At 40.4% G+C, this 17,040-nt stretch overlaps 1 protein-coding gene across 1 annotated transcript; it reads left to right on the top strand.

Moving 5' to 3' along the window:
- Nucleotides 1–2,576: 2,576 nt before the first annotated feature.
- actr10 (actin related protein 10) lies at nt 2,577–15,621 on the top strand. Its single transcript, XM_084082949.1, has 13 exons — nt 2,577–2,762; nt 4,020–4,092; nt 4,403–4,485; nt 6,111–6,219; nt 6,796–6,903; nt 7,586–7,653; nt 8,893–8,972; nt 9,521–9,556; nt 9,991–10,070; nt 11,182–11,255; nt 11,882–11,963; nt 14,267–14,468; nt 15,103–15,621. Exons 1-13 carry the CDS (start codon nt 2,686–2,688, stop codon nt 15,282–15,284), a joined length of 1,254 nt encoding a protein of 417 aa, XP_083939075.1. The 5' UTR covers nt 2,577–2,685; the 3' UTR covers nt 15,285–15,621.
- Nucleotides 15,622–17,040: the final 1,419 nt, after the last annotated feature.

Raw genomic sequence — 17,040 nt, 5'->3', positions numbered from 1 at the left:
AAACACGCACATACGGGGGGCGGGGGAGGAGGAGGAGGAGGAGGAGGAGGTATAGGGATGGAGACAATCTGACACAGCAATCCTTTGCACCCATCTGCACTTGAGAAAACTATAAATAGAATCGGGTTCTCCTTCCGTCCATCGGCACAGTTCTTATTCAGTTGGATCGACGGATATGTTCAATGTTTGAATTATGCAAGCTTCTATTACAAGAGGCCACATAATGTCACAAAATGCATGCATTAAACATCATCATCATCGTTATCATCATAGTCTATCGCAAATAGATACATGCTTTCAATTGTGATGTAGGCTACCCTGGGTAGCCTACATCACCATGAAAGCATGTACCTATTTGCAATAGATTATTATGATAACGATGATGATGATGATGTTTAACCTACCCTGTAACAATAACAAACATTGACCCTTCCTTGAAGATGTTCAAATTCTGGATAGATTGTATAATTGTTGACGGGGTGACACCCTTTCTCTCATGTTGAGTCAGACAGACAGACAGACAGACAGACAGGCGTCTGAAATGAATCAACAACACCATGCGACGGTGCATTTATAGCTCTCCACTGTGTATCGATAACACAACGATCATTCCCTACGATCGATGTACTTATTAATGTAGGCTACTGCACAAGAGCAGCCAATCGGATTTATCAAACATATGGATTTATGCAGAGACCAGTAAACAAATCCCCACTGCGGTGCTGAAATCATGTGAAATGGTTGCACTGAGTGACTGCAATGTAACACACAGCAGCGCTATCCTATTCATAGCTCCAACCGAATACAAGCCTGTCTTAAAATGCATCTGTTATTTCAAGGAAATTCTTGCAGTCTGAATGATGCATATTTGCATCCCGTATAATAACGTCAGAAAAGTCACATTAATATGCCAAGAATAAAGCATGTCCTTACCATCCACAGATCATGTCACGCTTGGAAGAGATCGAGCGCAAAAGGGTCGTTTTTATAATCTATCGAATTTCCCCCAATTTCGCTTCACCTTATTTCCAAGACAGAGAGAGAGAGAGAGGAAAACAAGCTGAGGGACCAACGTCATGCTATGAAAGTTGCCCTGTCTGTAGTGTACGCACGTATGAGCGTCTGGAGTTCTCTAGTGTTGTTGTCACCATATGATATGCAGCGTCAAGCATAGATTCATTGATTATTTATGATGATAAGTGCCATTTAGTTTCCCTTTTAGACGAGCATACGCGATTATATCAATACCACTGTAATTAGTCAGTAGGCCTACTATTCTTGTTGTTTTTCTGTCGTTGCCAAAGAGGCATAATAATGAGACATTTACCCAGTGGTGGAAAAGGTACCCACATGTTTTACTCGAATAAAAGTATCAATACTAAAATGTAGAAATAGATACAAGTAAAGTAAGGAATTAAAAAAACACTTACTGTACTGTAAAAGTACAACAGTATTGGTATCAAAATGTAGCTTAAAGTACCAAAAGGAGAAAGTAGGCTACTCATTATGCAGAATGTCCCGCAATTCACAAGTTTTCAAATGTATAAAAATCCTTTGAAAACAGCAACATCTACAAGCTCACAACGCGTCGCTTTGTTTTGCATACGATTATATCAATAGCACTGTAATAGGCTCTATTCACAGCAGGCATATTATGAAGACATTCACAGGTGTTACCAATGATACTAATGAAGGCTCTGTTCCATTCTGGTCAAACAGAGTCAGGGTGCTGATATTGTGCATGTTGGCTCACTGGAAACACTCTGTTACACCAGTGGGTCTACAGTTGGGGTCCAGGGACCCTCATGGGCTTCCAAATGGCCCCTTACAGGTGTGTAACTCTGAGAGTGTACAAATGGACCTTACGGGTCCATTTGGTTCCATTTGTACACTCTCAGAGTTATGGGGGTCGTGGAAACCACTGTGCTGCTAGACAATGGAACAGAGCCTTCATTAGTATCATTGGTAACACCTGTGAAGGAAGTGATAATATGGCTGCTGTGCATAGAGCCTATTAGTAACGTCAGTATTCTTAACATGTTTTTCTGTCGTTGCCAAAGAGGCATAATGAATGAGACATTTACCTGGTGCTGATTGGACAGCTCCTTAACTTCAAGTAGAGCAAGTAGTCTTAATACCCTCACTCTTTCACATTAAAATGCACTTGTCCGTCATGTCATAGAGACAATTAAATTCAGCAACTTAGCCTACAATTTAGCTAATTAATAAAATACAAAAATACATTAAATAAATCAATACAAATTATAATGTATTTATTTTATTTATATATATATATATATATATATATATATATATATATATATATATATATATACACATTAGATAGATAGATAGATAGATAGACTGATAGATATGGTTTTATGTGTTATGTTGGTTGATTTATTGAGATGGAAAGCAATTTCAAAATATAGTCCTTGATAACATCTTAAATGTTACACGCTCTAAATATTCAAATAATGCTGAACAGAAGTGCATTTTGTTTTATTTATTTTCTTTTTTTCCGTAAATCCATTTTGGTCAGGCAATGTGGACGGACGTCACCAGGTTTCGAGGACCCTCCCAGCCCAACCCAGCTGGAAGTGAATCATTCGATGCAAACATAAACATTAGGGGAATATATATTAACCATATTTCTTTCTAATTAATTTATTAAAAGCCACTAAGATGCCCTTGTATGAAGGCCTGGGCAGTGGAGGAGAGAAGACTGCGGTCGTCATTGACCTGGGAGCCGCTTATACAAAGTGAGTAGCAACCGTTAGCTGTCCCTGCTAACAGATGATGCTAATGTAAACACGCTGTTATCACTTAGTACTTAACGTGTTAATTAACGTTAAAGTTAATTAATACCATGCTGTAAGTAATGACATCATTGTCATTAGTCCTCAGATAGCCCTGAAACATGACTGGTATACAAGCGTCATGTGAACCATGGCTAGTCCTCAGATAAAGGCCAGAAAGCTGCTAGAATGTTGTTTTTAGCCAGAAAGCTGGCTAGATAAATCTGCTGCCCTAAATATGTTTGCGATCATTACAAATGTTATGTAATGTAATTTATTACCAAGAGGCAACAAGAAGTGGTGTGTTTTCAGACTTTAGCGGAACATCACGTTTATGTTGGTAATGTTTGTAAACATTGGCGTAAAAACAGACCTGTATTGTTGCATATGATGGGGCAATTAATAGCATTTGTTTTCATGTACAACTTAAAATACATCAGAATTTATACATGATGTGGATATAAATCTAATTAATATACTGTATGTTAAAAAATGACAATGTATTGGGCCTTGTCTTTAACATTAGTGTAAGAGGCCAAATAACATGAGGCAGTTAGTTAAACAATTAATAGTCAACACCTCCCTGAGGCAGGTCATGTGAAGTCCATGTGGTCTATTTGTTTTTTTTCTGTGTTCACTGCTAAAACACTGGCAGCTTTATTAGTACTAGACACTAACCTAAGATGTTTTATTTGTCACATGCTCATAGAAGTACAAGCAGTGAAAATGTTGTGGCAGGTTCCACCCGACTGCTAATACATCATCAGGGTCTCTGTGGGTCCTTAACCCAGTGGTTCTCAAAGTGAGGTACAGGGACCCGCAGGTGTCCTTCGAGGGGTTCCAGGGGGTCCCCAGCAAAATGAGTGGATATAGCATCAAAATCAGTTCTGATCACCTATTTTACACTACTCGAAAATTGCAGATATATAAGCTCACAACGTGTCGCACCGCGGCACATGGGGTGTTATGTGAGTTTGTAGATCAGCTATTTTTGTAAGAACGGGAATAATCTTTTCTTATGGGGGTCACGCAATATTGTCTGGGGGTCCACGCCATGGCCAAATACATATTACTTTGGGGGTGCTCGACATGGAAAAAGCCACTGCCTTAATCACTTGAAACCTAGCACCCTTTTTCTGGGGCGATCATTCAATTAAAATACCAGATCTACATTACAAGCAGATCTCTGGCCTTCTGACATAGAGCTGCTTTGTGTTGTAGATGCGGCTTTGCAGGGGAAACAGGGCCCAGGTTCATCATTCCAAGTGAGATCCAGAGGCCAGGGCAGCAACAGGTGAGATCTCAACCATGCAAACCTTCAGGGTTCTCATAGTCCCTCAGGGCTCTATGCTAGTGTATTTTCTGTTTTCGCTCTACATTAAATATCTTTGCTGAAAATAGCAGATCTACAAGCTTACAACAACACGTCGAATGCTTGTAGATCTGCTATTTTCTGCAAACCGTTTCCTTCAGAATATGGATCCTGGATCCATAACAGTGCCAGGAGGAGTCCTTAAGAGGTTAATGACACCTGACACTGTTATGTTCTTCAGCCATGTTGCAGAAATTAATTTCATCCCTGCATGTTTCCATTGTATTTGCAGGCCATCAAAGTGGTTCAGTACAACATCAACACAGAAGAACTGTATGTCAACCTCAAAGAGTTTATCCATATGCTGTACTTCAGGTGAGCTACTGTTATCCCTTTTAACTACAGATTTACATACATGTGGTATTTCAGATGAGATAGTGCTTTGCGTTTTAAATACAGACTTACATGGCTCTAGTACTTTGTATCATGGATGAATAGAAAATGCAACAAAAAAGGAAAACAGTAATTTCACAGTAGAAATTAACGTGTGCATTATTCCCAAACTGCCTGAAATATCAGAATAAATGTGAAAAATAATTGCGTCTAACCGTAATATCATGTATTATGTATTTATTATAACATAATTTTGCTACCTTCAGACTTTCCCAAAATTGGGGATTGCTTGAGTCATAGGTTTTGATTGATTGTTTGATGTTTTTATTGGCAAAAATGCATATACATGAACATATATCTATATCTATCTATCTATATATACAATTTGAATCCTGCGCCATGTCGGTTGTCCGTATGCGACGCCAGTGTGACGGTGTGACGTAATCTGACATCACGATGACAACGCCAGTGTGACGTAATCTCACGACAGCATGACATCACATGACATCACTTCCTACCTATAAATTCTAGGATGCCGTCAGATCGCACCAGTTCGACGGCTTCCATAGTGATAAATACAGTGTGACGTAATCTGACATCACGATGACAACGCCAGTGTGACGTAATCTCACGACAGCATGACATCACATGACATCACATCCTACCTATAAATTAACGCCTGTGTGACGTAATCTCACGACAGCATGACATCACATGACATCACATCCTACCTATAAATTCTAGGATGCCGTCAGATCGCACCAGTTCGACGGCTTCCATAGTGGGTTTTGGTCATTGGAGAGGTGATGCACGTCACCTCTTTCTGAAGTGGGTACTTTCAAAGCCTGCCGTGGATTTAGGAGAGCACAAAACTCTCTCTCACACTGTGAGGTGCCTGTAAGGTGGCACTGCAAAGTGAACGACGCGTCACGCTAGACGTTCGGGCCGCGTAGCGGCCCGAACTTCTAGTATATATACAATTTGAATCCTGCGCCATGTCGGTTGTCAGTATGTACGAACGTTGTATGTGGCCAGTGTGACGTAATCTGACATCACGCCAGTGTGAAATAATCTGACATCACGATGAGACGGTCGTCCCGAATATGGACACAACGCCAGTGTGACGTAATCTCACGACAGCATGACATCACGCATGACATCACATCCTACCTATAAATTCTAGGATGCCGTCAGATCGCACCAGTTCGACGGCTTCCATAGTGGGTTTTGGTCATTGGAGAGGTGATGCACGTCACCTCTTTCTGAAGTGGGTACTTTTAAAGCCTGCCGTGGATTTAGGAGAGCACAAAACTCTCTCTCACACTGTGAGGTGCCTGTAAGGTGGCACTGCAAAGTGAACGACGCGTCACGCTAGACGTTCGGGCCGCGTAGCGGCCCGAACTTCTAGTATTTATACATATCTGTAAAAATGTTAAAATACAAACAGGGGGGGGGGGGGGGGGGTGGAGTAACAGAGACATACAGTAAAATAAATACATTGAGATTATGGTAATTTACAAAACAAAATGATTCCAAGTTCAAATAATTGTACCTCAAAATGTGACCCTGCAAATTAAAATGTGACTGGTTTGGATGTTTCATAACAGGCACCTCTTAGTGAACCCTCGCGACAGAAGAGTGGTCATCATCGAGTCCATCCTCTGCCCGTCCCACTTCAGAGAGACCCTCACCAAAGTCTTCTTCAAGCAGTTTGAGGTACTAGGGCCCATGTTGAGCCTGGTTATGACACGATCTTAAGTTTTTACACCTGCAAGCATGTGATGTGACAATAAAGTTGTACTTGGAAGTGTAGCAAATTACCCTTATTTCAAAGGAGAAGACCATAGCCGGGTCCAGAATGCTATATTTGTGGAATAACATTTGTAAACTGTTAATTCAAAGTGCTTAACTCCTGTTGTAACTTACATTTAACTTACATTCATATATTAAGCGCATAACAGATATAGATCAAATTCTTATACTGTGTATATGCAGAAAATCTACCATTTCAGTATTAACCACATACCCTATATACACCATACCCTATATGCCCTACATACTTTGTTGTACAACGAATTGCAAAAATAACCAACCTACAAGCTCTCTAAGCGTCGTAATGCAATGTGAGCTTATAGATTGGCTATTTTCGCTATTTTGAAAAAAGTTTGAACATTTCTGCCTCTAATGACAAGCCCAAAATATGGATGCCAAGTTGAAAGTTGTTAAATGTAAAGTACTGTATCCACACTGGTGCATTTAGAGTTTCATTCTTTGTTTGGTGATACTTCGCAGGTGCCCTCGGTGCTGTTTGCCCCCAGTCATCTGATGTCCATCATGACCCTGGGTATTAACTCTGCCCTGGTGATGGACTGTGGTTACACAGAGACACTGGTGCTGCCTGTATCCTTTACTCAGTGACTTGGAGTACAGAGGTCTTGGATTAAACAGGCTTAAAAATTATTTGCTTGTAGTTTGAGGACGGTAAGCGTTAATCTTCATTTTCAGAGCAGTCGATGGGTTCGAACCGGTACCACTACGGCTAACCGGCTGTGTAGGTGAGCCTGATGAAAAGGGAAAACATTCTCACCACAAGAAGACTGGATTTTATTGCATTTCATTTGACCATTTTACTTTTGGTTTGTGCACCCCATGTAGTCGGTGGAAACCTTGTATCCTGTCTACGGGGTTCTCCAAATAATTGGAATAGAAAGAGGGATGAAAAATAGAGTCTTTATGGTGGATCATGATTCCATGGATATTTACTACATTGCCACCTTTAGTGGTAATGTTCCTCTGTTCAGCAACTGGTATCAAACTTGCACATTGTCAGTGGATTATTGCTGGGAAATCAGGAACTCCACACCATGGTTTTGGCGTGTGAATCACATGGCTGATGGGAGATGTCGTTAGGGCCTGCTTAGTATTTGTCAGCCAACTGCACCAGTTTACCGCCCTCAAACTACAGGCTATTATGTCATCTCTCTTCGATCTCACTCCAGGCTGATTTCTGAAGTTTTTCTTGTTTTTATATTGGTTTGGGATGTTTCTTAATTTTAGGCTACTCCCTTAACCGTGACATCAGGTCTATGAGTGCACTCCTATTCTTCCGGCCTGGGAGGCCTTGCCTTTGGCTGGGAAAACCATCCATAAGTAAGTAACTTTATGAATATATTTCAATGGTGCCAGTGAAGCTTGTGTCTTTAAATACAGTTCCCTTCATTTAACACATACTGTGTGTGACAGAAGACTTGCACATACAGTAACAGTACAGGACCTCTAGCTTTCTATCTTTGTATTAACTGAACATCTTGTCACTGTATCATGATGATGTCATGAGGCTCAGTCACTTAAAATTATCCACACTTACTAAGATGTTACTGTTTGAAAACACATCTTGCACATCTATCATCCACACTTCTGATTAACACGGTTGTGGGATGGTATTATGCCTATGTGGCTTCTACATAAAATTGTATTAGCAAAAATCAATAGGGGTGCCAAGTGCCAAACCTCAAATTAACAAGTTTCAGTGTGTTCATGGACAATCAGGCTTCTGATTATAACCATATTAACAGTGCCATGCTTGCACACGCTGGCTCTGTGTGGCAGACTGCACCATAGGTTGGATGCTTGGACAGTACATGCTGAAAGCTCCTGTACTGTACATGCCAGCCTGACAATGTAAATACAATATACCTATACACATTTCCTGTTAGTCTTAAACCTGAAAATGGTAGCTTAAGAATGTTACTCAACAAATGTTGTGTGACCATATACTATGACAGCATTTGTGCCTTTCAGCACGCACAGACAAAACGATGGCAGTGAAAACAACATAGTCTAGATGTAGCCTTAGTGCAGCCACCATATAATCACAACGTCGAGCACCAAGTGGGAGCCAGTGAAGAGAGTGCAGTGGTGGGGAGACGTGATAAATCTTGGAAGTGTAAGACCAACAAACATGCTGCAGCATTCTGGATCAGTAGATGTTTGAGAGAGCATGCCGGCAGACCAGCAAAGAGAAAGTTTCAGTAGTCAAGCCTGGAGATGACTGAGGCTTGGATGGGCAGACTCCTTGGTGAGGAAGGGTCTAATCCCCTGGATGTTGTAAAGTGCTAACCTAGAGGATCGAGTCGAGTGATCGCTTTGCCTTGAAGGACAGCTGACTATCCAGGACCACTCCCAGGCTCTTGGCAGTTTGAACAGGAGTCACCAGGGTGTTGTAGATGGAAATGAAGAAGATCCTGCAGAGGGCAAGACTTGTCAGGGAAGAAGAGAAGCTCTGTGTAAATGAAGTTAAACACTGAGGTTTTCTGTCCTATATTGGACAGAAAAGTCCTTAAGATGTGCTTGTTTCCTGTCGTGAATGTACATGTGTGTTTCTTGTAGAGAATTGGATGGACTTCTGGTGGAGCAGTGCACAGTGGATACAGACTCCAGTAGTGGACAAAGTGTACCTACTGTTATTGGTAAGTTCAGGACAATGGGATGGATAGATTGATTGAGAGATTTTAGGCACTTTAGATCAGAAGTGTCAACAGCCATCCTTATGCCACACTCTTATAGCTTTTTGTGTGTACTTAAGAAAATAAAAGATTGTAGTCAATTATTACAAGCCTACATGTGACCCGTTGTGTGAGCTTGTAGATCAGCTACATTCAATATTTTTTAAACTAAACTTTGATTTTATATTATATGAATATATTAATAATGTCGTTAAAATGCATTATACCCCAGTGAGTTAGTCCCAAATGAGGACCTGGTTGATCATGCACTAGAAAGGGAAAGGAATTAAGGAAACAACTTTCCTTCATGAACTAAACTTTGATAATTGTCTTGACATCCAATCATAAAGACTGATAACGAAACTGGAGTTTAAGCCCAGCTTTTAGGACCAAAATAGAGGCTTACTAAACCACACCAAAGACTCAGTTGCAGTAGTGGAATTATATGAGGATTACACTGATGTGGTCTTGTTTGGTTTTCAGTTACCTGTAGTTTCCTTTCTGTTCCTCAGGCTCCATTCCAGAGGAGACTGTGGAGGATATAAAGGGTAGGTTTTTTTCTTATTTGATTTTCTTTCCTTTCCTTTGGCTCCCATAAGGATAACCAGTCACTTATTATCTATTGGAGCCAAAGGCAGCACTAACAAAGCAAACTTTAAGCCTCACCGAAACCTAAGCTCCTTTTTAAAACAGTTTTTATAAAGTGGCTTTTAATTTGTTTTTCTTTTTGTTACAATGTTTTTAATCATCATTTTTTTCTTGATATTTTTGTTCATTGCCAACTCAACTTTTAACTTTTTCTCTGTCTATTTCTTGACTGCATTGCATGTATTTAAATTTGTAATTGAACTGTGGAATTTTCTGTTTGTATGTCCGTGAAGCACTTTGTATACTTGATTTTGAAAAGTGCTTTAGAAATACAGTTTATCATTCAACATTTCAGAAATGTAACTCTGTGTCTGTTGTGTTGCTCTGCTTACAGTCAGAACATGCTTTGTCAGTGACCTACAGAGAGGCCTCAAGATACAAGAAGCCAAATTTAACTTGGATGGTACAGCTGAAGTAAGTGCACACTCACTGGACCTTTTTTACGAAACGTGTGCGCTTGTACAACTGTTTCCACAAGCGTAGTCTGATTCATCGTTCTTAACAGAATTTGCTCATTGGTGCAAAAGCACAAAACTGCTTTGGGACATGTGTATGCGTTTAGAAACATGTGTGAAGGCACTTTGAATCCCTTATTCTCTATGCAAAATCAATTTTGGTTGTGGCAAACCTCACTAACAAAATCTTGCAATGCCCAACATTTGTTTAAAAAAAAAGAACAAAAAAAAAGAGGGATATTCAACATTGCCAATGGCTATTGCTTGCTTTTGAAGTAAGGATGCATAACTGGTATATACTATGGGCATAAGACAAATGCAGTGATTTTTATTTATGTTTTAGTTAAAGCATTCATAGCTGAACATAATTATGTCCCTCAATGTGTTTGCCAAATTGTGGCCACACTGGCAGAAATGGCAAAGTGTTTGCGATATCATATCTTCATTTTCTTCCAGACCACAGACACCACCTCCACCTGAGGCTGCGGTTATGTGCAGTAGTTACGTTATTAAACTCTAATAGCAATTATCAAACTATCCTGCATGTTAGTTTCATATCAAACCACGATATATATTTTACAATGGAAGTCAATGATCGGGCTGAAACCCTGCCCACATTTGAAGTCACACTTGACGTCATGGATATCTGACGCCACAGGCTTGCCACATCAAGTCCAAGATCCACATTGGAGCCACACCGTTCCCACCGTTCCCTATTCAGTTATATACCTTAGCAACATTGCATTGTTTGTTTGGGAAATATTGGCCTATTTTATATCCTGCCATGCTTTACTATTATCTGTTCCTGTGACATCACTGCTTGAACTTTGGAAAATGACTTTCTTCTACTTATTTATACATGAGAGCAATACTTGTTCATGAATGCAGGTTTTCTTGGGAACAGCAATACTCTTAATTTAAGAAGAGTTTCATGAATGAGGACATTTGGGCAGATGTTTGGTCACTAGTGTAGTTAGCTAATATGCTCAAAGTAGCAAAGTAGTATTTATCTGTTTTCCTTTCTATGCATTTTGTTCTGGATTTAACTTATTTAACTTTTTTACATGTAGCGCCCGGCCCCGCCCCCTGATGTTGACTACCCGTTGGATGGGGAGAAGATCCTGCATGTCAAGGGATCAATCAGGTAGCTGAACAAATTACTGCAATCCGGGATTGATTTTGTAGATTAGAACGTTATTTTAACTGAGACATGATGATTTTAGAGTATGATAATATAATATACGTAACTAGCACTTATGCAGTGGTTTAAGGTGGTCCCCGTACTCTTCTATAGAGGAATTTAGAGCCTGGTATTGGATAGGACACCTATTAGTTGAGAAGTAGTATTGCCTGGAGCTCATAAGCACAATATCTTGCCTGGCCAAGCAGGGATTGTCCTTTGAATGAGCGGTAGAAATTTGGTTTCTCATGCAGAGACACGGTTCGAATCCCTGGTAGAACATAAAAGTTAAGGATTTCTATTTAAAGGTCAAGCTGAGAAATGACACCCAGAGGCCTAGTTATGAAACATAGTGAGAACTGGGAATGATCAGTAGACGGCCTCTATTAAGAGATTAGCTTTAGGGTTATGAAGATCAAAGTGAAAATGACATAAGTGGTCATTAGGCTCATATTTCTTCTCGGGGACATTGCTTGCCTTTACTGTCTCTGTTCAGTAGCAGACTTAATAAAATGAGCTGGCCAGTTTAATGTGATTACTATCAGCCTTTAGTTCCGTCTGCTGTTGCTAATTAGGTTGTCTTCTTCCAGGGACTCTGTGATGGAGATGCTCTTTGAGCAGGACAACGAGGAGAAGAGCGTGGCCTCTCTCATACTTGATGCCTTGGTGAAGGTAGATGGGAGCTGATGCATTTCTTTGTGTTTTTTGGATTGTGGAATGACAGGAGAGGAGGCATGAGTGTGTGGGTGTTATAATTTTATGTAAAATTATATTTTGGGGACTGATATCCAAAAAGAAAAACAACAGAACAAAGTGAATTACACACAGGTTTGTGCTGTATATTCTGTATGCTGTATATTATTAAGTGCGAAGGCTGGATAAAATAACTCAAGGTTCAGTGTTCATAGATTGCTATATTTCTGGATACACCTCCAGCACTGACCATTTCACATCCCGTTCCAGTCATTTCTAATTGGATAACGATATAAAATTATAGTATGCATAATTTTTATAGTGTGCGTTAGGCTTTGGGTACCAGTTCTGAGAAATACAATATAGAAATCGACAAGCAGCTAACGAATGGAGAAAAAAAAAGTACAAGAAGTCACTTTACAGTTTAATATAATGTATGATAGCATCAAGGCAAAAAAAATGCAGATACAACTGCAGCATCAATGCAAAAGGAATACAGATAGAGCTGTCGCATCAAGACAAAAGGATTACAGCGTCCACTGTCTTTTAGTTTTTCTTTACTCAATGTTGTGAGGAATCCAGACAGAGTACAACAGACCTGAATAATGTCTCTGTCAGGTGGAATCCCCATATGTCCAAAATTGTAATTTATAAAAAAATAGCAAAAGTAGCAGATCTACAAGCTCAAAACGCGGCCCTTCGCTCCGAGTTTCGAGCTTCCGGATCTGCTGTTTTAGATGATTTTGTGTGACACTGAAGTATGATGTAGCAGGGCGTTCATTTACGAAAAAACACAAAAACAAGTTAAAATATGGAGACCAGAGGTTTCTGCATGACAGCAACGATAACCACGTTGCCAACACCAAGCAATGGAAACTCCAGTGAGATGTGAGCATCAGCATGTGGTACCAGGTCACACCAGGACAAACTAATCAGTCTCTCTAAACATGACAGCAGAGAGCTGTCAGACTGATGCATTGGTTGGGCAGTTACAAGGCTTTAAACAAAAGCCTTGTATCTGCCTTGTACTGAGCCTGCTATTCGTGTCAGTATTTACTCTACAGAATATAAGTGTGTTGGCATTTGTCCCCAATTGGAGATTATTATTCTTTTGTGTGTCATCTTTTCTAGTGCTATTTGTTACACATTAAGATAAATGATTTTAACCTGATTCAAAAACATACTTGACAGCAGATGTTTTGGCTCATCAACCCACACAGGACACATGTATATCTTCATTCAGTACACAATGTATATCTTCAGTCAGGACAGGATGTACACATGAACAGACGATCAGAGATTTCCGCCTACTGCTGATACGTCGGGGGAAATCGAAATCCAATGTATAGATGGACTAGAACAGTGGCGGCCACTGATAAACATACACGTACTGCTTTGAAACATATCATATCACTGTCCTATATGCTTAATTTACCACAAGTATGCCGGTGTTGCATAGCTAAAATAGATTGCTATTTTCATCATATAATGGTGTCAGGCTCAAGTGGTTAAGAGATATAATCAAAAAGCCTAATTTGTCACACAACAGTGTCGCTTGCCATTATGTTTCTGCAAGCTGCACTGTTGTGCAACAAATTATAAGTTTGGCTTAAGTCCACTTGGAATAGCGCTACTGCAAGCTAATGAAGCTATACAAGATGTACTGTACTTTGCGCTCCACAAAATCTGTGCTGAGACACAGAATCCCTCCTGAAGCATCAGTTCTGTTCACTAGGGAAGGTACTGCATGGACCTTCATTTATCACAGCTGGTTTGTGCCTAAGCCGGCACTTTCTGATGGCTAGATGGTGCTGGTTCAGCTTCATCTGTTCTCATAAAGCACCAGTGTTTCTGTTTTATACTTCATCGTGCGCGGGCGTTGCACGGCAAACAATTGATGATCTACAAGCTCACAGTGTGTTGCATTGTGAGCGTGTGGGTTACAAAACATTTGGAAATGTTTGCCTATAATGACTTGCCCAAAATAGGGACAACAGGGTTAAAGTAGTTAATGGTGGCTGTTTAGGTCAAACCTCAGTTCTCGAAATCAGATTGGTTACGTCAAAAATAGTGTCATTAGTGTTATATTATAATCATATAACATTTTTTAAATGTGTCATAACTTGTCACTGTCAAATTAGTTTGGATTAAGAAGGTTGAAGACAAACATCAAACACCACAATTTTCATAATATAAATGAGGACAAAATTGCATAAGATTGTGTGTGTGTGTGTGTGTGTGTGTGTGTGTGTGTGTGTGTGTGTGTGTTTTCATCCCCTCAGTGCCCCATTGACACCCGTAAGGTTCTGTCTGAGAACCTCTTGGTGATTGGAGGCACAGCCATGCTGCCAGGCTTCTTGCACCGGCTGCTGGCTGAGATACGCCTCCTGGTGGAGAAACCCAAGTACTGCAATGTCCTTGCTACCAAGAGCTTCCGTCTGCACTCCCCACCCGCCAAGCCCAACTGCACTGCCTGGCTCGGAGGTAAGCAGAAAAAGGGTTCTATTCCTGAATACGTATGCAACATACAAAGCAATGCATATGGGATCATAATAATTTGGCTTATTTCTATAGTACGTTTCATACAAATACGATGCTCAAAGTGCTGTACATTGACAAAGGGACGGGTTTGGTTTTGAGAAACCTGGAGTAGAGGATCCAAGCCAGGGGTGGGCAACATTATTTTTTTCCAGAGAGCCATACTGACTCCGATAAATTCAGCGATGGGCCACATTTTGGACAACTGAATTGAGACGCATTGCTGAATTATGTTAAAACTGCATGAATTCGGTAGCCATGACATTGCTTGACTATTTGCCAGGCCTGCTTGCTATTTTTATTTTTATTATTACGTTTTTACATTTTTATATTTTTTGCCTATAATGATATGCCCAAAATAAGGATGCCATGGTGAAAGTGGGTAAAAGCACACTATGTACCTCATATATTCTTTACAACCTGTTTAATCCCATGCAAGTATTGGTCCTCATAAAGACCCATGAGGTCTCACCTGAAGAACATTATCCTAAGCCAAGTTATTTATTGACAGGTCATCTTCCGCATTTACCAAACATAACAGAATACTGGAACTCTCTCTGTTCTTCTGTCCCCCGTACAGGAGCCATCTTCGGAGCTCTGCAGGACATCCTGGGCAGCAGGTCGGTGTCTCGGGATTATTACAACCAGACGGGTCGCATCCCGGACTGGTGCTGCCTCAGCTCGCCTCCACCTGAGTCCGTCTACGAAGCAGGGAAGACCCCGCCTCCGCTCATGAAGAGAGCCTTCTCCACCGAGAAATAGACTTTTACTCACCAACCAACCAGGAATCTACGGCACTTCCTGGATAATCTGTTCATAGCATCAGATGACCTTTCAATTCATTCATATGTAACGGTTACTCTCCCATGTAAATGGTTCTTCATGTGCACACATATCTACTTATCCACTTATCTTGGACTACGTACTGTTAGATGGTGTCAAATGAAAATAATTGTTAGGAAAACTGTTGTTTTAACCTTATGAATGAATGGGTTAGGGGCCTTAACCATTCACCAGTGGCCGAATCATTAGGCCACAGCGCATCACGTTGCGATGTTAGCTTCTAGATCAGCAATTTTTGCTATTTTGGGAAAAATAGTGACGCCAGTTTTTACAGTAAGTGGTTAAATGGTCTTGACCCATTCCATTTTCCGAGCAAAAGAGAGGAATTTGATTCAATCATGGCGTTCCGTGCTAGGTTGAAATGTTTACTATCATGTATCAGTTCACTGTACATACTGTACAGGAGAGCAGTGGTTTTCCAAATGTTATGATTTATGAGGTGTAGAGACCTGGTTGGGTGGTGCTGAATGCAACTCCCATACATCTCTCTTTACTCTTTCAACAAGGGTTAAATGTTTAGCTTATTTATTGTTTCTTTTTTTTTATGTTGCCAACTATACAGATTAGTTATTAAGAAAGTCTGGAGCCAACTCCATATCAACCCTGTAATACTTTAACAAAATTACAAAATTACAAAATAAATGATTCCGTAATTCATCAAAGCTAAATGTATTCTTTTTAGACATCACTCAGGGGTGTTGTTTGCACATAGTTTGCAGATACTGACTCACTTTGAACAGTATTCCCTGTCCACTAGTGCAGTGTTGCTGCAGCATTCCAGGGAATACCCTCTGTGAGTTAAAGGAAAATAGAATGGAATGCAAGGATTCGTACCTCCCACAATCCACACAAGTGTCTCCCAAAGTTATAGTACAGAGAACAAAGACTAAAGGTTGATTTTGTGAACTAGCACATAATTTGTCTGACAATGTCCAGTACTGCTCTAATCATTGCTCCTGTCTCCAGTTCATTCATTCTGTCAACATTTTGTTGACAGAACAAGACTCATATGTTTGCTCACAGGAGACACCAGTAATGGTTCAGCTGGTGTGTGTGTTTATGTGTGTGCTTGTGGATGTCAGAATGAATTATTTTTCCTGTCTTTGTAAAATGCTGACTGCTGTGTACTTGGCAACTTGCAACACATGAATCCTAGCATCCCTGCTCTTGGGGCAAACATTCAGCAAAGATAGCAAAGAGATTTGTTGAGGGAAAATAAGAGGGGACCAAGTATAGACCCCTGGGGCACCAATGTCAACTAAGTACAGTGTATAGGGTTAAACACAACACACTGGTAGCTATGAGCTGGCGAGAAGTCTGGGAAATTGGGTGAAGTTTCTACTGAAGACAGGCATAAACAAATGTAATCATTTAATGGAAGAGAGCTGAGATAGATTATTCCCTTGTGGTGGATGAGAGATGTACATCTCTGTTTTTCGCCTGCATCCTTCTCTCTTTTTCTCCTCTTCTATTCCTTTCCAAAAAATCTTCCTTTCTCTCACAAACAACTTTTTAGTTGAAGCAGTGAACCAAACAGATGCTGAGGATCTCACGTCAAACAGCTTCCCTGGAGGATTATGTCCATGCTGAGAGAATTCTGAGGACCCGCTGTCAGAAAACATGAACCCAGCATCACTCATCTCTGAGAGAGAGGTAATAAAGTTTTGTCGGCATC

The sequence above is a fragment of the Gymnoscopelus microlampas genome (assembly GCF_963454915.1).
Source record: "Gymnoscopelus microlampas genome assembly, chromosome: 16".
NCBI classification, from domain to species: domain Eukaryota; kingdom Metazoa; phylum Chordata; class Actinopteri; order Myctophiformes; family Myctophidae; genus Gymnoscopelus; species Gymnoscopelus microlampas.
The sequence above is the reverse complement of the archived record's forward strand: the minus strand, read 5'-3'. Positions and strand labels throughout refer to the sequence as shown.